Below are 21,409 nucleotides of genomic sequence, written 5' to 3'. Positions count from 1 at the left end.
GACAATAATAGAATTTGTATAACATTATCTTGATGTTAAACGAAAAAAAGTTACTGAGATGTAATCCTTGGGACATAATTCCGGTCTCATGTAGACAATAAAGAACAATAGGAAATCAGAATCGAACACATTTTACTCCCACCCCCCACTTTTTGATTCCGACTAAACAGAACTGCTCATTTGATATCTTGTTCTCACACCATGGACCACTTTTCACAGAGCTGAGGTTTGACTTTCACACTTCCACACAAACATCCAATTCCAATTTTTGCTGTGTGGCTACTGTAGCTATATATACATATTACTTAAAAATAAAATAACACTTATATAAAGACGTGAAGTAAATCTGTATAAGATACAAATATGTTGAGAATCTCATAGCTTCGTCAAAGCAGACTAAATGCTCTTCTTCTCTGTAGCTAACAGCCTGTGGGCGTCTGAGTGTGCAAGCTTACGTACGTCTCAAGCCATCTGGACCCTGTTCGCTGCCAAGTTACGTAAGTCTGAAAAAGACCATGGACTTGGGCTCTGCACTACAACTACATCTGAGACGACATTTCACTGTCAACGCCCCTCAACACAATCTACACACAGTATGGAAAGAAATCAAAAACAGAACGTTTATCATATACACATTTTTTCACTTTTGCATCTGACACATAGGGGGCAAAGTTGAAAAGAAGGGTTCACATTTAGAGATTTTGCACATTAGTTTCATCCTCTCACACATGGAAATACTGATGCCCATACATTTATCCGGTTATATATATAAATATATCTTTGCACAAGAATATAGAGTTAATGGAGTTAAACTTTACATTTTTTGTCAATTCTCTGATGTTTAGAGTCATGTGCTTTCAGGCAGAGGTAAATTAACCCTCAAAACGTCACATTTTGCCAGGTATTATTGCAGGGTAGGGCGAGAGATATGCTCACCAGACTCTACCCTGTTTTTAAGAGCCTCCATGTGCTCTTTACATAAGATTCAAATTAAATTTCACAATGGAGGCACACTGAAGTCTTGCTGATTTTAGGACCTGCAAAATGGAAAACTCTTTTAGTAGCTGGAGAGAAACATCCATGATTGTCAAATAGTAGCTTATACACATTTCAATAATACTACAAAATGGCACGATATATTTAGTAGCATAAACATTTCAAGAGCACCCAAATTAATACGGTCCATGTCGCAGGAATGTCTTAAACTGGGTATAAGAGGTCAAGAACAAAAACGTGATGAGGGCCTAATTAAAATATGGGGTTTTAACACTTTTTTTTTTTCCCCTGTCAATTTACATGACTCTTTTTTTTTTTTGTGACCTTTATAGTTGGTCACGATTATTGGACGATTTTTCAATGTCAGGTACTAGCAAATTAATGAATAGACAAACTATATTATTGTGTAAATGTCTCAAAATGTCCCACAACCAGAATGATGTTTCACGCAGGCATATCTGTGGTTTTAGCTGATGAATAATTTTAGAACAACTGTAGGAAATGATAGTCATTGCGATAACTTTTTCCAAGACTGGAAATCACTAGTTTAACATTTCCATATATGTCAGGTTTTCCATGATTGTGGGTACCCTAGAATTAAAATGCAAAAGTGAAAAAAAAGAAAAGAAAAATGAAATGTAAATAAGGACTGTTTTTATTAAGCATGCAGTCTATGAAGCACTACATACACTTATCAAATATTTACCAATTGGTTAGCGTCACAACACCATATTTAAATGTAAAACAAACGAGAGAAAAAAAAGTGTTTAAAAGTTCATGAGGTTATTAGATGTCTAGTACTGCATGTGTCGAGCCTGATGGCTTCTCATGGGGAAAAATGTTCATAAACATATGAAATATATTTAATGATTAAAAAAGTAAAACCAAGGTGAGACCTTTGTGTAAACGAGTCTGACCCTGTGCAGACACCAATTATACTTGCATGTTTGTGCAAATATTTCCTATTTCATCAATCTGGCTGAAACCGATTTTAATTATGTGGGAGAGAATAAATCATACAATTACTTAAACAAAACACTTTACAGAGACACAAATTAAAAAACCTTGAGCTGTCACGTAATAAATAGAAAGCTACTTCTCTATATTCACTCTTTCCATTCAGTTGCATACTTTCCTTGTTCCTCAAAATATGCTTGTAATGAATTCCCTTTTTGAACGTGACCTCACTGTAAAACACACCCTGAACCCACCTCAGGCCATTCAAAAAATTCATCTATTTCAGAGACATCAGTCAGCCCCTGTGCTGCCTTCCAAAACACCGCAATGCTGTGGAATGAGCAAAGGTTATGAAATATGGAAAAATAAAAACAATGTTCCCAGTCTAAATCTAGCTTATGCATATACTGTACTTCAAACTCTGTATCCTTCATTCAAGGTAACAGTAAACATATTATTAGCTTGTATTAATATAATCTTATTTCTCTAATAGTGTTTTCTCAGTCCTTGGTGCAAAAGTCTGCTCTGCATCATCTGGATGTTCAGCTTCATATCGCTTCCTCTTTTCAGTCGCACCACTCGTGTCTTAAGTCTCACGGGCTGTTATTAGCATGGTTTGTATGCACACATGCACTCTTTTGCAGTGTAAGATTAGCGCTGGTGGGCGTTGAGGGTTGGGGGAGAGACAGAAGACACTCTTACTCCGTGTAGTGCATGATGGACTCCACATAGTTTCCAGGGAAGAGTCCTGTAGTGCCACTCATCACACCTTCATACCAGCCATCATCATTCTTTTTAATGACATAGATGATGTCCCCCTCCTGGAAAGACAATTCATCTTCCTTGTCTCGCATGTAGTCATAGATTGCCACCACTGAAAGCAGGAAAAACAAAGAGACAGCCAAGTTACTAATGACTAAGCCCATGTGGAAATTTGAGCACCAGTCATTCACAGTTGTGTTTCTATTACATTTTTGTGCTAATTTGACGATTCTTTCAGCTATGAATGAAGTCCTATTTGGACAGTAATTGTTTCACATGGGGATATCTGTAATAATAAATTTGTATTGCACCTCAGTCATAAAACTTTTGGATGATTTATTTCATGGTCGAGGATTGAGTTCTGTGTTCCTAGGAACCCAGGAACACATGGTCAGTTTCATGACTGTCAGCTGTAAGCAGCTGTCTGTTATTGCTTGGACAATGAATAAATGTACTGTATCTCACAGAAGTGAGTACACCCCTCACATTTTTGTAAATATTTTATTATATCTTTTCATGTGACAGCACTGAAGAAATGACACTTTGCTACAATGTAAAGTAGTGAGAGTACAGCTTGTATAACAGTGTAAATTTGCTGTCCCCTCAAAATAACTCAACACACAGCCATTAATGTCTAAACCACTGTCCACAAAAGTGAGTACACCCCTAAGTGATAATTTGAGGGGACAGCAAATTTACACTGTTATACAAGCTGTACACTCACTACTTTACATTGTAGCAAAGTGTCATTTCTTCTGTGTTGTCATATAATACAATTTACAAAAATGTGAGGGGTGTACTCACTTCTGTGAGATACTGTATACATTTAATTTAAAAATAGGAAATGAATACCCTATTTATTATTTTTATTATTTAAATACTTATGTAAAAATAGGAAAATTGACAATATAGTTTAAATGGCTTTTGTCTCGCATTTTATCTCTAAAATTGATGGATGTCATTTAAAAAATGTGGAAATTAGCAGAATCAAGTTGATGCAAACTTTTATTTACACAAGGTAAATAAACTTATAATAAGCTAATTGTTCGACTAGTAAAATTTGTTGTGCAAGACCTGATTTATAAACTGGCTGTAGTGGAGCAGTGACATGACATTATTCTTGTAAAGAGTTTCCAGAATTGTATTAATAAAATTGTCAATTTTTAAAATGCGTGCACTTTACAGTGAAGTGCAGCAGTTATCACATGGTACTTGGTAGTGGTCAAATAGGATATACAAACCAACTTCTGGATTGCCGCCGCCTTGAAAACTCAGAGACATTCTGGATTGGGACAGCAGTAAAAACACAGACTAGCTCTTGTAAATGTTGAAAACCCCTTATGTCCCCAAGAAAAACAATTACTGTCCGAAAAATGCTTGTAATTCTGGTAGTGTCAGTGTCATTGATTTAACACCCACCTCAAGCTGCAAAAACAGGCCATTCACAAATTATCATGGTGCTGACGTCACAATGAGCACATTAAAATGGCCTGATGAACCATCAGTGTGAACTATGTTGGTATGCCGTAGCTAGCCAACCTCAATAACAACGTGTGCTGACCAGAGTCTTTAAAATATGTTCAGTGTACCTTTCTCCAGGTAAGTTTGTGGAGCCCAGGGTGGGTCTTCTTCAGCGTAAGGGTCACTGTACTCCACCACAGAAGACTCCTCTTGCTCATAGTCTTCTGGAGGTGGAACTGGGTTTTGTGTCTCCTCAAACACCGGCTCTTCTGAAGGGGGAGGTGCATCTGAAACAAGAGTAGAGAAATGAACAGGAGGCACATAGACCAGGATTCCTTTAGACGGGAAGGCCATGCAAGCTCATGGATCCATGCAGAAAGCGCAAGAGGTAAATTAATGGTTTACTGTGAGAAAGAAACAGTGATGGAATTTTTACTCCTAATATTCTCAGATAGACAGACACATACAGACATAGGAATGCACCTGTATAGAAAAATGACAATGTAATCAGCCTGCCTTTAATATATCATACAACTGGACTGTTTTGCATTTACATATGCAAACTGAAGTGTATGTTAGGGGTGTAACAATGCACTCAAGTTCATGTCACGTATACAATACTGATCTCGTGATTTAATACCAAAATAGTTTTTTTTTTAAAAGTATGTTTTTAGAAATTATTACTTTCAACACATATGGTAAACAGTTAAAAAGTATTGTTCAGTAAAATACTAAATTTGGTATTATTTCAGTGGTGGATTATTATATTGGGCTTGGTCCTTTTCCCCATGCACCCCCATCTCCCCCCATACTGCACAGCTAAAAATACAGAATTATCTGGTTACACTTTACTTGAAGGGGTGTGCATAAGTCTGACATGACACAATAGCTTGCACTGATTACATGCATTTAACTTTTAAATATTAAATTTTTTTTTAATGTATTTTATTTTGAATGTATTAATAATAATACATGGAAGCTCATAAATGTACAACATACTGTTATACCCCTACTGCATATGTAAGATTCTTTTAAAAAGGAGGGCTGCCAATTTAACGTACATTTAGTGGAATTCAAGAACACAATCATGTTTAACCTTAAAACCTCATCTTAAAATCAGGGTGATCATTGCAGTAGATGCTGAAAAAAAACTGTGAGGCATATCACATGGCCAAAGATGTCTGTCTGACACGGTCTGCGGACACCAACAATTAAAAAAAATCTGTGCCCATCATAAACGATGCATTTTTCTGTGAAATCGGTCTATGCAATCTGCAGACTTTTGGCATCTAGTGTCAACTCGTTCAGACTACAAATCGGGGCAAAAATCTATGCAAAAGTTCCAAAAAACAAAAAAGCAAATTCCAGCTTATTAAGTGCCCCAATTATGCTATTTGAAATGTTTAGAATTTGGTTTTGGGAGTCCCCGATAACAGGTTTACATGCATGCAAGGTCAAAAAACACTTTCATTTTGTTATAATATGCATTGAATTTTACGTTATTTCTCAACGACTCTCAAAAGATTCATTCGAAGATTCATCTTTCTAAACCCCTCCTTTGCGTGAGACTACTGTGCTCTTATTGGTCAGATGACCCAGTCTGTTGTGATTGGTCTACTGCACACAGCGCATGTCGGAAAAGGAATGCCCATCACCAGTACTGGAATACAGCTTAATAATAATACATCCTATTATAATAATGATAGTGCTCCACTTTTTTTCTAAAAAGAAAGAATCAGAGGGGAAAAAGTTGTTTTACACTTATGTTAGCGAACCGAACCCACATCTTGGTAGTAAAGACCCAAACAATAATGGTATATGCGTTAGCCGAACACAGACATAGTGTCTTGATAAAGCACTGCAGTTTGCAAACCAACGTATTGCTCCATCTTTAATCATGACTCCAAGTACAACAGACATTCTATATTAATTGACATTTCTAGACAATAGCCGGCCCACAGCTGATTAGCAGAACTATAATGCGAGTTAACAATATGGTCACTGACCCATCTTTCAAAGACAACCAGTTTACGAATCCCGCATTGAACTCACAGAGATTAGAGAAGCAGTCATCAGTGAAACGACGAGAACACAGCAAAATATTGTGATTGTACTGCTGTGGTATCCTAGTAAAGATTAATTTTAACCACTGATTCTTCACAGCCTCATCCTTTGGAAGTGAAAATAAACAAAATTCACTTTCACAGCGAAGAGCACAGCATCTTCTTGACATTACATTATCCACACGAACCAGCTACAACGTTTGAAGTTTGTTTTCGCTGGTCTGGATGTCCACGCAGAACGTAGGTGGGCATTATACAAATGTAAGAATTTGTGACGTGAAAATCGCGGAATGGGATTCGAATTTAAAACGACTAATTTCAGCGGTTCAGAGTCAAATCTTTCTTTTGAGAGACAATAACTGTTTACATTCACACACTGCATGAAATGTAATTTTCAAAAATCCATAATAGGGGCACTTTAAGTCTGCCTCTAAATAGCCACTAATACAACTACCCATCTGCCACAATAATGTTATCATGTAATTATCTTTACTTGGAAGCTTTTTTTCCAGAAAATATTGATCTATAATTTTAATATAATTAATAATAAATACATTTGATTTATAAAAACAAGTAGATTTTAATCAACTGACAGCCCTGAAACCAGGACATATTTTCATGCTTTCAACAGCATGACAAGCCACATTGAGCTGAACGTGTGTATGAGTGTGTCTTTAAAAGCAGGAGGGTCTCATCAGAAAACCTCAAAGCCACTTACTGGTTTCCTGTACGCGAGCCACAAAACCCGTCAGTGGAAGCTGGGGTGTGATCTGCAGTACAGAGGGGGGAGGGGGGGAGTGTGTGTGAGCAATGAACCAAGATAAAGAAAGTGAATGTGAAAGGGAAAACAGAAGAGAGTAGGCAGTTAGTTTAGTGTGCAAACACTTTCTGGCAAACAGGAAATGGTCACCTCGGGGGAGAAAGGATGAAGGGTGAATCTACACCAGCTAGAGAGTTCAAAGACTAACTCATTTTCACATCAAAGCACTAATCTGACTATGATAACTCTAGATTATAATTAAGAACTTTATGAGAGAAATGTTGCAGTAAAGATGAATGTGGTAATCAAAGATATAATGGTGTGTCAAATACAACTCTTAAAAGAAAGTAAAATGCAGGTAGGGGGATACATGATGTACTATATCTCAGAGAACAAATTAAACTTTGGCTTTGACGAATAACCAGAACATGAAAGATGTCAAGTCTGAATAGTGAGAGCAGTACCTTGGTTCTGATTGTAATAGGGCCCTCCGTTCTGCTGGCTGGGGGGCATGGAAGTCTGACCCGTGATTGAGGCCGGCCGGCGATACGGCAGCGAACCTCCCACTGTGGGTGTGATCTGTCTGGGGACGGGCCTGTTCATGCTGTAGAACTGAGGGCCACCTGGATGAACACCACAGCCATGAGAGAGAGAAAAGACTTGCAGACTTATCACATTCATTTCTGAAAACATGCCACCTTAACTGTCAAAAATTAGATAAGAAATGTGGGTAACACTTTACTTGAAGGGGTGTGCATAAGACTGACATGACACCTTCATAATCATGACATGACACGTCATGAATATGAAGGAGGTTTTATGCATGTTTATGACAACTGTCATTAAGTGTCATTCGCTCAGTTATGTCATTTTTAATGCAAATATGACATTATTTGACCTAACCCTACCCCTACCCTTACCCCTAACCATAGCCCATAACAAAGACATCTCAAACAATGTCAGCTTTGCACTAAAAATTACATAACTGAGCAAATGACACTTAATGACAGTTGTCATAAACATGCATAAAAAACCTTCATATTCATGATATGTGTCATGTCATAATTATGTAGGTGTCATGTCATGATTATGAAGGTGTCATGTCATGATTATGAAGGTGTCATGTCAGTCTTATGCACACCCCTTCAAGTAAAGTGTAACCGAAATGTGAGAGGTCTACAGTCAGACTATTTAAGGACACATTTTTCCCATAATGACCAAATGGATCAATGATCCAAAAGCAAGTGTGAATGTCATGAAAATGACGTTTAAACTGATCTGGACTAAGGTGGTTTTCACACTAGATCATCTTGGTGTGGATTTAATATTTGCATATCATTTTTAATAGAATGCTGCTGCAGGAATGATTTTTGTAGGCCAAATCCTGGAAATGAGTTAGCATTTTAGTACTTCTGGTTTCATTGTCCTTAAGTCAATGTTTTTTTTGAACGGTTAAATGTCTAAAATAAGGTCTGTGGTCAACATCAGCTCAAGATATTTTCATGTTTTATTCTTCGACATTAAATGCATCAGTAAAACCCCCTTGTAATCAAAGCTTTTACTTGTCTTGGAAAAAGGCGGTTGCTAACAAGTGTCATTTAATGTCAATACACTGAACAGGTAAACTCTAAATCTACTCACTGGTCCACAGCATCACTGTGTTTACAACTGTGCTTTTGCTAACTCTTCTGCCACAAACTTTCATGGAATATGTTTTTAAATAAAGACTGAAAGAGTTGTCAGAAGCATAATGGTGGTGGCGTTGAAGTCATGCGTTCGTAGTGTACTTCATTTATAGTCTACATTTAGCTTTTTACTTCTGGCAATTGTATTTAGGCTTCAAAATGTATAAAAACTGTTATCTTGTGAAGATTATCATGAGGAATAAAATGTGTAAGAATCAGAAACTTTTCTTAGACACAGAGCTTGCTTTCTGCAATAATCCAAAAGCCAATGGAAAAAAATCCTATTGGGTTTTTGTAGAGTGAACTAGGGTGATGCTAATCTCCAGGTTGGCCTACAAAATTGTGTCGTCATCACCGCAGCGCTCTATAGAGAAATATTGGCAATTAGGTGATTAATCAGCTTATATTTTTCTGTAATACGACACTCAGAAGAATGCAACATGTAATCTTGTTTAAAGAACTGTTGCATACAAGCAAAACGTTTGCATTTCTTTCTCTGCGAGTGAAGTTACAGTGGTACTTTCATTGATGACACAAAACTATTGTACCATGTTTGAGTCAGAACAAACAACGAAACCATGTGTGAAAACAGCCTGAGAGACTCATGAGAAAGCAAAATGAGTAGGACACGAAGACCAAAACTTCACCACAGAACAGTGTGATGTGTCAGCAGGTGGGGAATGAAACGAGCACAGAAGGTATGACTGATGGGCTGGAGATGGGCCGGACAGTGACGAACTCACCTGTCCCAGAGTTGGTGTTGGATGTAGCACTAGCTTCAGCTGAAGTGAGTGGTGGCTGAGAGGTAGGAGAGCCTTTTTCTGGGGTCAGCAAGCTCTCAGTGGAGTCGGGGTGAGTGGGAAGAGATTCAGGGATTGAGGTGGGGTTGGCTGAGGGTTGTGTAAGGGTTAAATTAGAGGACATGACAGAAGGCTGAGTGGAGTTAGTTGGAGCTGAGGGTGTGCTGGCAGTAGCAGCTTGAGGTTGAAAAAAAAGGAAAGACGGAGCAAACCAAATGAGAAATGCTTTTGCATTTCGTTTAAAGGGAGCTAATGTGGGGCATGCCAGGAAGAAGTCTTACTTTAGTCTCAGAGAACTCTCTACATGATCGAAGAAATACTGAGCTTAAAATCCAGTCACAATTCAGCTTTTGTGAAGACCAAGTATATCAGCGGTATCCAATCCTGTTCCTGGAGGGCCACCTTTCAGCATTTTAGCTCTAGCCCTAATTAAACACACCTGAACCAGTTAATCGAGGTCTTCAGGATCACTAGAATCTTCCAGGCAGGTGTGTTGGAGCTAAGCTCTGCAGGACAGTGGCCCTTAAGAAGCAGGATTGGACACCTTGGATGTATATGCAAATCTCATTCAAAAAATTCCTTGTTTCAGTCATTTGACAGTAAAAACTGTGGTTGCTGACTGAGTTTCACCCATTCAGAGTTCACCCAAAAAATTCATTTAATCATTTACTTGACCTCATGTCTTCAAAGATGCTTTATCAATGCATAGAAGTAAATAGTAGAGTGAAAAAGGTACAAAAGTACCATAAAAGTAGTGTATTATATTTTATTGTTCCTGTAGTTCAAACAGTAGAGCGTGGCGTTAGCAATGCCAAGGTTGAGGGTTCAATTCCCAGGGAATGCATGGGAAATGTATACTTCCAATATTTTCCAATAAGTCACTTTGGATAAAAGCACCTACCAAATGTTGTTTTTACCAACCAGTGTTATATGAAACATTTTCTGAAGCTATACGGCAGTTTTGTGATGAGTAGACCAATACCTATGAAAATCTTGACTAAAAACGAATGCACTATGATACATGTGAAAACATCTTTTCTAGCAGTTGACACCATAGAAGGACAAGAACCACATTCAATTTTCATTAGTTCTTGCTTGTCAGTTTTTCTGTGGAACTCATTTTGTTTTCCACAAAAACAGAAAAATACACACAAATTTGGAGCAACATGAACAGATGAAAGAATTGTATCTTTTGGATGAACTATCCTATTAATGTTTTTAGTATTTGAATCTAGATATAAAGCCAGTTATTAGCAAGTTCATATCACACTTCTTAAACAAGCTCTTATTATAAATAATCAAAAAACAGCCAGACTGCCAGCAGTACATATGTTAAGTGTGCTTTCTGTGATAAAGATGTCACCTGGAAAGGCGCTGGGTGGAGAGGGTGTGGGCACAGCGATGGGAACACCCACACTGCCGCTCCCGCTGTTTTCACGACTGCTGCTGTGACTGCTGGGATGACTGCCGCCACTGCTCCCGCTGCTAAACACACACTACAGATTACACACCTCACAGGGGCGTATGTTATACACATACTGACATCCAAAGACTCACACACAGAGACAACAAAACAGATGAATCATACACTCACCACTGCAAGTGCTCTCAAACACATATACATCATACAAACTCAGACACATAGATATTATAGATTTGAACAGCTCACACAAAGCAGCACGGGTTGGGTTCAGTGTCTATGATATAAAGAACATGAGATGGCAGCATTTGTGAGTCACAGAAGGAACAGAGAAGCAACAGCAGAGATTTTGTGGGCAGATAGTAGTACACTCATAGCCTGCACTCATACTGAATACATGGAGCACAGACTGCATGAGATTATGTGCTTGAGATGAAGAGAAAAGAGCAAGAAGAAATGCATAAAATCAATCAGTAATGAGATGAAGGTCTTTGAGTGAGATACCTTTTTAAGATGAAAAGAGAAACAGACAGCAATGCCAGGCGAATATAGAGCTAAAGCAACTGAAGAAAAGGTACAAGACACATTAAAGAGTGTCTTGAAGAGAAGAATGAACTGTCAGCATCAACGCAACAATTTTCATAATCAGCATGAAATGGAAATTATACTTTTTTTAATGCATATTACCAATTTGATTTTGAACAACTTCCAAAAAAAGAAATTCTGACCTTGTACTTTTGATCAAAATTGATCATCCAATGAAAATGACTTCTCTCTGGGGATGTATGCTGGACTTCTCGAATCATTTAATTCATTTAAACCTGCTCTTTTCTTAAGGCCCTGATATAGTGACAGCAACGTTCTTTTTTGTTCCTCAATTAGAGGTAAAAGGAAGTTTGAAATACACAAGCAGCTGTTTACTGTTAGCTTGCATCCCAACATCACACCAATTTGTTCTTTGATTTTACTTGGAAGTATATCAGGGCTTTTATGATCGACTGCAAGCTCACATTCAGATCTGCCTCCATCCAATCAACAACCGATGCACAGAATCAAGTCCCCTTACATCGCAGATTTTAGGAAAGCCTATTTAGAGCCATTAAAACTTGTTGGACTGCACAATAATTTCATAACAACTAAGGCATTTGAGAGAATTAATGCTCAAAACTGTCATATCAGCATAAAAACCAACCATCCTTTCAAGAGTCGTTGTTCTAATTAAATCAATTTCCTGTAGGCAAAACATATATTTTTCTATTCATTTTTGGGGTGAGCGAAGACCAAGGCTTTTCTTGGCAGTTTTCGTGATTTAGCCTCTCGTAGGCTATAAAATTATGAGGGGAAATGAGATTTGGACAACACAAGCTGGACTCAAAACCGCCATCCTTGAAGTGCTACAACTCCAAAGTGCCAAGGCTCCAGCAACTTCGACTTTCTGTAGCCTCTAAATGCACGATTAAGGCTGGACTCCATTTATGAAGGCTGTGATGATATTAACATGTTCTCAAATACTGAGAACATTATCAGATCATCAGCCCTTCTTAAAGTCAGGAGGGCACAACCGTTGCTATTTTTGTCCAAGATGTTCAATAACATTTCCAACTGGCAGACAGATGGGAGAGGGCTGGGGAAAACGGCATCAAATGCTCTTTTTTGGATTCTGCACTGAGTGCCAAGAGGCAGTCGTAAAGAGCATGTGGGAGATACATTCACTGCTCAGGGTGAAAACATGAGAAATGCTTAGAAGTGTTTTCTAAGAAAACCCTTCTAGAACCGGTTAGAAGGTTGTAAGTGTATTGAAGAGGAAGGGATGCTAAAAACAACAAGGTCAGGGTTCGATTCCCAGGAAACACACATTATAAAACCGCTTTAGCTAAAAGTGTCAGCCAAATGCATAAATGAAGATGTTACAGGCATCTCTGCAGACGGCACAGAGATCAAAGATAACAAGTGAGAGCCGTTACATAATTTCAGACACAGCAGGTCTGAGCTTCAAAGGAAAGACCGAGAGAACTATCTGCAAGAGTCTTGCGCTTGTTCTGCAATGTAGGGGACTTGGTCTTTAAAATCCTCAGGAAAAATAACACAAGAAAGGAAAGTTTGAGATGGGAGACAGAGAAAATGTCAGAGAAAGAGATGCTCTGCAGTCATTTGAGAGCATCTTCAGGCGTCTTTATCCTCCATGACTGATGAGGTGTTTGTGAGCACTGCTAACGTCACTTCCAACTGGTTGCCAAGGTTTCAGATTATGCAATCGTGCAGACAATCAACGATGCTTGTTTTAGAAGTGCTGGTGAAAAGCGATGTCTGTGTGAAAGAGCTTTACAGCAAAACCTGCTAATCAATGCTAGCTAATAAATACATGTACATACAGTCATTATAGGTGCAAAGTCCCTAACTGCAGTGTGAGAAAGGCATGCTCTGACAGAAAGGAGAGGATGTGGGTAATGGTACCTGTAAGTGCGGTTCCTCTGATTAACAGATGCTGTGCGCACAGGACTTTGCTGCAGAATGGGCGCCATATTGCGTGTGGGGCTTGGGACATAGTCATTAGGTACCACCGGAGGCCGCACTGGCTCAAGCGTTCTGTAGGGGGAGTGCCTCCTGTTGGGAGGGACAGCAGTTTAACAACCTTGGGGAAACTTGATCAGACAATTTTGCTTGACAATGTCTGATATTCTCAAAATAAACAATCAGGACTTTTAACATTCCTAAACAAAATGGTTATAATTCATTGACAGCATGATTTCAGTTTTCTTTGAAAGGATGAGATTCCATACATAATTTTCAAGGTTGTGAAACAACACAAATAACTAAAAATAAAGTACTTTGGATTTGAGGTCAGGAAAGTGCAGGTGAGAAATTGTAATTCAATCTGTGGAAATAAAACGTGAAGTCAGTGGCCCATTTTTTCTCTGGTATCAAAAGAGAGGAAACAGGCATTACTGTTTGAGTCAACTATTAATAAACTATTAACATACATCTTTAATTAAAACAATTTATTACCACTTAAATCAACTAAATTGTCTCTTCATCACAGGAAAAACTGCAAGAACCTTAAAAGTACTAGGGATGCCCCGATACCAAAAACTGAGTATTGGTCGAAACTGATACGATTCTAGCAGTTTTTTTTTATTTTTTTTAAATCAATGTAGAACTTTTATACCCCTCTGTGTGTTGACCTGATCATCACTCTATTGTGTGTTAAACACTATCTACTAAATATAGACAACTTCATAATACAGAAAAATAACAAGTGAAAAAAATATAAAATAATAATCTATGACAAAAAAAATACTATTATAAACTAGGTTAGTGGATAATTCAGCAGCAAAAGGAACTCTAGAAAAATTATGAGCGCACAATAATTTAATCAAATCTGAACATTAAGAGCAAAAAACATTATATAGTGGGGAAAAACAGAATAAGTGTATAAGTGTAGGACTAAATTTGGTAAAATGTTACACATTGCTCTTTGTATTGTTGTAAAATACATTAAAGAAATACAAGCAAATATATTTAGATATAAATATATACTATAAAATTCAAAGACATTTCCTTTAAATGTATAGCAAAGTAATGAGGCAGCAACATACAGTATGATAGATAGGCCAGAACAAGAAAGGATGAAAGAATAATCTTTCATTGTGCAAAAGTATTATAATATGAAAGGCTCCAATACAAAGCGTTATGTGCATCCTGTGCGCAGAATGATGTGCTTGAAGCAACACGGAGTCACAGCGTTCAACATAGAAAAGTTCAAAGCACAAAAGGAAGAGATATTGATGTGTAGTGTATTATATCGGTGATAGATTTTTTTCTTTTAACTGTATTCAATTTCAGTTACTGTATGCGTGAAGAACAACTCATGGTGTTGTGATCTAACAGACATCCAGTAGAAAGTAACATGATTTAGAAAGAGCACTAAACTCCAGCTAGATAATGTCCATTTATGCAAAACCACTGATCTTTATCTACAGATATAATGATAGGAACCACTGAATTATCTTGGAGAGTTTCATCGTCTTGACTATAGTAACAAAACGCAGTGTGAATGCTGAATGGAGGATGAACAGCCGCACCGGAGAGAAGAGTTCACGTGAACTTGAATTTAACGACTTAAACATTCGTCTGCACCTCACATTAAACTATGTAATGGCTTCAGAACACTTGGAAGTGCACGAAAACTTTATGGTGCTATATAATGTTTTTGTGCCTTTTGTGGGGCTTAACAATAACAGTATACGCACAGTATCCGATTTGGATCGGTCTTGTCTGACCAATAACAGAGTTGGCAGAAAATGGCAGTATCAGAGCCGATATAGATACTCCGTATCGGATCGGTGCATCCCTAAAAAGTACTCAACCTTGCTTTTCTCTTAATTTGTGTCTCCGAAACAGCCACACAATGAATCTCTCAACAAAAAAAAACAGCTCACATTAATAAATAAATTTTGCTGAAATAAAATCATGCTATTTTGCCAGTGACATTTCAACCCCAGACTCTCATTACCATAATGTGTGCCCAATCATATTTCCACAACTGTAATACATATTTTCACCTTATTACAGTAAACCAATTACTGTACTTTTTTTAAATAAGCATAAATTAAAGGACAAAAATACTACTCTTTTCCACAGTACAATGATGATAATTCACATAGAAATCTGCTTAATTGTCATGAAAATAAATGTCAAAAAGAAAATCTTATTTGTCCATAAAAAAATGAAACTACTGACCAGTTCTTGGCAGGTTTGTGAGATTCACTGAACCATTTTACCAGATATGTACAGATTTACAACTTCCCTTCACTTGCATATGCATTTCATGAGGGAATGAGCTTTAGCTGTGTTGCTTAACTGTCCATTAAGCAACACACAATCTGGCCTGCAATGACCAGCCATCATGGGGCGACACAGGAAACCAAAAGAGAGTCAATCTTCACAGCCAGTGCTCAGAAAACAGGGCAGGACACACCCTCTGTCCTCAGTGCTCAAAACATCAAGCCCCGTCTTAATAATGAACACGCTTTAAAAATTTAAGCATACCAGATCTTTCATAATCACAGTTTCACGCTTTCACAATTTTTGATGCACATTTAAAACACTGACCCAAATTTTTCTGACCCAAATGTAAATAAGGCTCTTCAATGGCATAAAGGGAAACAAGGGATGTACTGGATAATGTCATCTGTGAGGCTGAGGCTGAATTCTCAGAGGACTAAAGACATGACCCACACATGTGCCCCTGAGTCACATCACGCTGTGCATGACCTACACTGAAAAACAGGCTTTTACTAGGAAATGAAAACCTCACTGATGTTGCAGTAGAAACATTACCATAAAAACACTCTTTTAAATTATCGGACAAGTTGAAAGTGACATAAAGTACCAGTCAAATGTTTGACACACTTAATGATCTACATAATGGAATAACGACAAATTAGTAGGCGTGTCGACACATTTGACTGGTACTGCATATTAGAATTCGTCATTAATTTCATTTATCATAAAAACACTGCCGAATATATTTAAATCAAAAGATTTTGTGCTGCTCAATGAAGGACCTCGGAGATTTAAATATTATAAGCAAAAACTCACAAAATCTCCACTCCACTGCCACAATCTCAGTCTCAATTCTCTCATTCGTGACCCCTAGAGCTATAAAGCCCATATACATACCCTATGGTGCCTTTGCCTGGCATTGGGGGGCTGGGTGGTTTCTGTGTTGGAGGTGTGGTGCGAAGAAGGCTGCCCATCTTCATGTTCTGGGTGTTGACCTATGACAATAACAACAAAATCAACAATATCAAAGACAGCCTTTTGCTGTAAACAAAAGCATTTCAATTGCATGGAAGAGGAGGAAAACAGTATCTAAGTCCACAATAGCCTAGAACAGCAGCATAAAATGTAGAGCCACAGAGAGAAAGACTGTGAAAAAGTGTTTTATGTTTTAAAGAAAACAAAGAAAAGACCAAACAAACAGAACAATCTCTCTCTCTCTCTCACACACACACACACACACACACACACACACACACTCCTGAGCAACATGCAACAATGATAAAAATGCAAATGTGATATAGAAAGGATGAAAGAAGAAACAAGGATGACTGCCAAATCGGTGTTCAAATTCTAATTTGCTAAACCAAACTAAAATATTATTTGCTCCATTTCGATTCCTCAGTCATTAATGCGTCTATATAAGAAATTTCTGAGTCTCCAAATAGTGTTTTTGTAAAAACTGACAAGCCTTTAAACCTAGAATGAATCCAATACAGAATATCAGTATTCTCAGTCCATATTTAGATCATATGAACTAAGGAATCAAACCTTATTCCTTCTCCATTCATGTCACCTGATCATAAGACAGCTGTAAAGACCCTTACCTTGAACCTAAGTAACCACTTAAACCAAGAGCGAAGCAGAGAACAGAGGTGAGAGGAAGCACAGAGAGGTTAGTGACACATCTCAGACACAAAGAAAACCCACGTCAGATTCTGGCATTTGTTAGTTCAAAACAAACATGTTAGTCTGAGAAATCATTCCCCCTGAGGTGAGCCTGTGTCCTACCTTCACACCGTGACCGATATCATCCAGCATGCTGTAATCGATAGGTTTGCGAATAAACCGCACTGGCCTCTCGGGATTGGCTGGAGCAATGATTTTATGCGTGCGGGAGGTGTTCTTATTGGTTGTGAGGATGCCGATCTCCCGCCTCGCCACTTTTTCTTTGTGGATGTCCACCGTCTGGATTGGAGAAGTGGAAGAACAACAACAACAAAAAAAGTTTAAAAAGTCTGAAGAAATTTGAGATGTACTAAAACTAAACTGGGTCATTTAGAATTAAAACCATATTTGTATCCATGATAGCCAATCATAATACAAGACATTTACGTACAGAAGTCTTAAAGCTACAATAGCAACTGTATTTACTAACTGCATTGGAGAGAGAAATCTTGAGAAAAAAACGATGGCCTCTATTATCTGTGGAAATGGGTTCCAAAACATTGGAACATTGGATTGGATTATTAAAGCGTGTAGTTGTGAGAGGTCTGAAATCCCTGTCGGTGGAGTTCTGTTTCATTTCACACGGCAATTTGGGAGAGGATCGTGCCAAAAGCACTTCACGAGAAGAGCTGCATTAGATGTTGTGCCGCTGTGTTTAATCGCTTTAGAGCCCATGCTGTTGACAGCTGTTAAATAAAAAAATAACAGAGGAAGCACAGAGGGGATAAGCCTCTGCTGCTGGCTTCTCAAACACAGCTAAATGATTTTCAGTATTAAGTGACAGTGATATGGTAAATAGGGATCGAGTCCACAACAACAGTTGGGTCCACAGATGAGGGCAGAGGAGAGAAGACAGATCAGAGATATGGAGACAAAAACAAAAAAACAACGAAAACTGGAAGAGAGAAATCATTCATTATGGAGAAATAGGCAGCTGCTGGTGACCTGGGCTGTGTTTCCCAGAAGCATCGCTGGCAAACTATGGTCGCAACTTCCGTCATTAGCAACATAGTTCAATGATTCAGCGTTTCCCAAAAACACAGTTCCAACAAACATCTGCAAATTGCACTGAAAAGCTGTGTGGTTGGAACTACAGCTATAGGTTAGAAGCATAGTTTCTTGTTAGTGTGACTTGTGGACAGATTGCTCTTGAGCAAGATAACCAAGCTAACATGAAGTACATTCTATATCTTTCATTCCATATCCATATATAAAATACAGCGAAAAAAAGTAATAGTGAAAATTATTACAATTTAAAATAACTATTTTCTGCTTGAATATATTTTAAAATGTAATTTATTCCTGTAATGACAAAGATAAACTGACAGCAGTCATTAAGAGTCACATGATTCTTCAGAAATCATTCTAATATGCTGATTTGCTGCTCAAGAAACATTTATTATTAATATCAGTGTTGAAAGCAATTTTGCTGCTTAATATTTTTGTGGAAACCATGACACAATAATAGGATACTTTAATGAAAAGAAAATTCAAAAGAACATTTATTTGAAAGAAAACTTTTGTAATACTATATTCTGATCAATATAATGCAAGTTTGGTCAATAAAAGTAAAGGGAAAAAATTAAATAGAATCACAAGGGTGAGGTTTTTTTTAATTTATATTTGAGGTGCATGTGTGTGGTCCCTTGTCCAGTTTACTGTGGTACTCTGAATAGTTCAGCTCAGAGCTTTGTGTAATGCAACAGTCCAGATGTGACGCCACAGGGAGGAATTTCCCGCGACTGGTAGAGGAGAGAGAAGTGGTTACTGAGGAAAAGAGAGAAGGCAGGGACATAAGGCAACACACAAATGAGTATGTGTGACTAACATTTGCAAATATCTTTGGCTAGCACAAAACACTCCAGCAGTCGCACCAGACCCCTGCGGTTACGCTGCATCTGAATTACAGCTCATTACAGACTGTGACTCTGTGGCAAGATGTTCAATTACAGAATCAATGAGATCGACTGACTCGAAAACTGTCTGGACAAGGATCCTCTCTGATCAGCCAACCAAAGTTCTGAATAATTAAAAAATAAATAAAAGATGATCTTGGGTAACTGTACTTTTCATGTGTGACCATTCATGAGGGCATAATGTTTGATTAAAGTAATAAAGATTTCTACACTAATATTAGTGTCAGAACCACTTATAATCAAGCTTCTTATAATCTACCTTTTACCTAACTATGTCACAGTCATTTACTTGTCACCTCCTAGCAGACTCTTCGAGCTGTCAGTCATCCTTCAGTAAATATATCCCAGAGTGTGACATTGTATGGGGAGGTGTGGTGTGTTGCTAGGTTACCTGAGATATGTGGTTGATGGAGGACTCCATTCGGCGCAGCTGGGACGCCTGAATGTCGAGCATTTGGAGCACATTGTTGGCGAGTGTGTTGATCAGGTAGGCCACGCTGGCCAGGGACTGAGTGGTGTAGTTCTTGGTTTCCTCTAGAGCGGCGTGCTTGTCTGGAGACTGATGGAGAAATAAAAGAGCAATAATCAGTGCGCCATTAAATATGTTCAGCCATTTAATGGCAGTCTTATACTACGGGACTGTTGAATGCTTGAATCTGATTGGCTGACGACCGTTCTAAGGGGAGCAATTATTTTCAGGGAAACGCACAGATAAAGTAGTTCCAGGCAGATCTTGACCACATTACATCTCCATATCACTTCGCCAAATTATTTCAGTTATTTCAAAAGTCCTTGCAGCCTAAAACAGCAAAAGAACCAAAACCCACAATGATACTAGGCTAATAAATATAGTAGGACTGCAAGATACAAATGACATGACAAAAATAATAATTGTTGATTATTCCCTTGATTATTAATTACGATTATCACAATTTCCATTGGATGATGTTTGCACCATTGTTTGAAGCAACTGCATGTTATATTTTATATGAACATAGGGCTGGACGATATGGCCAAAATTTATATCACGATATATTTCTTAATTTCAGTCGATACGATATAATTCCGATATCGATATGAACACTATTAAAAAATCCTCATAAAAACGGCCAAGAATGGCCACAACAGATGTCTGTACCTACAAACTTATGAAAAATGTATTTGCCAACTCTATGAAACCTACTCCTATAAAACTATATAATATTTTAGGGAAAAAATGGCCCAAATAAATAAATGTTCACCTTTTATTGGTATTTAACCTTCATACAAACAAGAAATGTGAAATCACTGTCAAATAAATCTCAGACTCTCCTTATTAATATTAATATTTTTTACTTCAAACTATAGGCTAACATACCAGTCAAAAGTTTTTGAACAGTAAGATTTTTAATGTTTTTTAAAGAATTCTCTTCTGCTCACCAAGCCTGCATTTATTTGATCCAAAATACAGCAAAAACAGTAACATTTTGAAATATTTTTACTATTTAAAATAACTGTTTTCTATTTGAAAATATAATTTATTCCTGTGATTTCAAAGCAGAGCTTTAGCATCATTACTCCAGTCACATGATCCTTCAGAAATCATTCTAATATTCTGATTTGCTGCTCAAAAAACATTTATTATTATGATGTTGAAAACAGCGGAGTAGATTTTTTCTGATTTCTTTGATTAATAGAAACTTCAGAAGAACAGCATTTATCCGAAATAGAAATCTTTTGTAACATTATAAATGTCTTTATCATCACTTTTGATCAATTTAAAACATCCTTGCTAAATGAAAGTAATAATTTCTATAATATAAATTTTAAAAAGAGCTTTTGAATGGTATAGTGTATAATGTTACAAAACCTTTTTATTTCAGATAAATGCTGATCTTTGGATCTTTCTATTCATCAAAGAATCCTGAAAAAATGTACTCAACTGTTTTAAATATTGATAATCAGCAAATCAGCATATTAAAATGATTGCTGAAGGATCATGTGACACTGAAGACTGGAGTAATGATGCTGAAAATTTAGCTTTGATCACATGAATAAATTACATTTTAAAATATATTAAAATAGAAAGCAGTTATTTTA

General features: G+C 37.4%; 1 protein-coding gene across 3 annotated transcripts in view; it reads right to left on the bottom strand.

Annotated features, from left to right (window-relative positions):
• Positions 1 to 338: 338 nt before the first annotated feature.
• LOC107592995 (abl interactor 2-like) overlaps positions 339 to 21,409 on the bottom strand; it is a 50,750-nt gene continuing 29,679 nt past the window's right edge. The window contains exons 2-11 of one of the 3 annotated variants that reach the window (XM_016282577.1): positions 19,722 to 19,889; positions 17,478 to 17,654; positions 17,294 to 17,311; positions 16,587 to 16,684; positions 13,359 to 13,508; positions 10,848 to 10,969; positions 9,428 to 9,661; positions 7,464 to 7,622; positions 4,305 to 4,463; positions 339 to 2,827 (exon numbers count right to left, since the gene is read on the bottom strand). In XM_016282577.1, the coding sequence (XP_016138063.1) occupies positions 2,652 to 2,827; positions 4,305 to 4,463; positions 7,464 to 7,622; positions 9,428 to 9,661; positions 10,848 to 10,969; positions 13,359 to 13,508; positions 16,587 to 16,684; positions 17,294 to 17,311; positions 17,478 to 17,654; positions 19,722 to 19,889 (1,461 nt within the window). In that variant the 3' untranslated portion in view covers positions 339 to 2,651. Of the gene's footprint in view, positions 2,828 to 4,304; positions 4,470 to 7,463; positions 7,623 to 9,427; positions 9,662 to 10,847; positions 10,970 to 13,358; positions 13,509 to 16,586; positions 16,685 to 17,293; positions 17,312 to 17,477; positions 17,655 to 19,721; positions 19,890 to 21,409 lie in introns of all 3 variants that reach the window. The other 2 variants (XM_016282578.1, XM_016282579.1) reach the window with 2 other exon arrangements.

This window comes from Sinocyclocheilus grahami, unplaced genomic scaffold (genome assembly GCF_001515645.1).
Source record: "Sinocyclocheilus grahami isolate Dianchi unplaced genomic scaffold, SAMN03320097.WGS_v1.1 scaffold162.1, whole genome shotgun sequence".
Taxonomy (NCBI): Eukaryota; Metazoa; Chordata; class Actinopteri; order Cypriniformes; family Cyprinidae; genus Sinocyclocheilus; species Sinocyclocheilus grahami.
The sequence above is the reverse complement of the archived record's forward strand: the minus strand, read 5'-3'. Positions and strand labels throughout refer to the sequence as shown.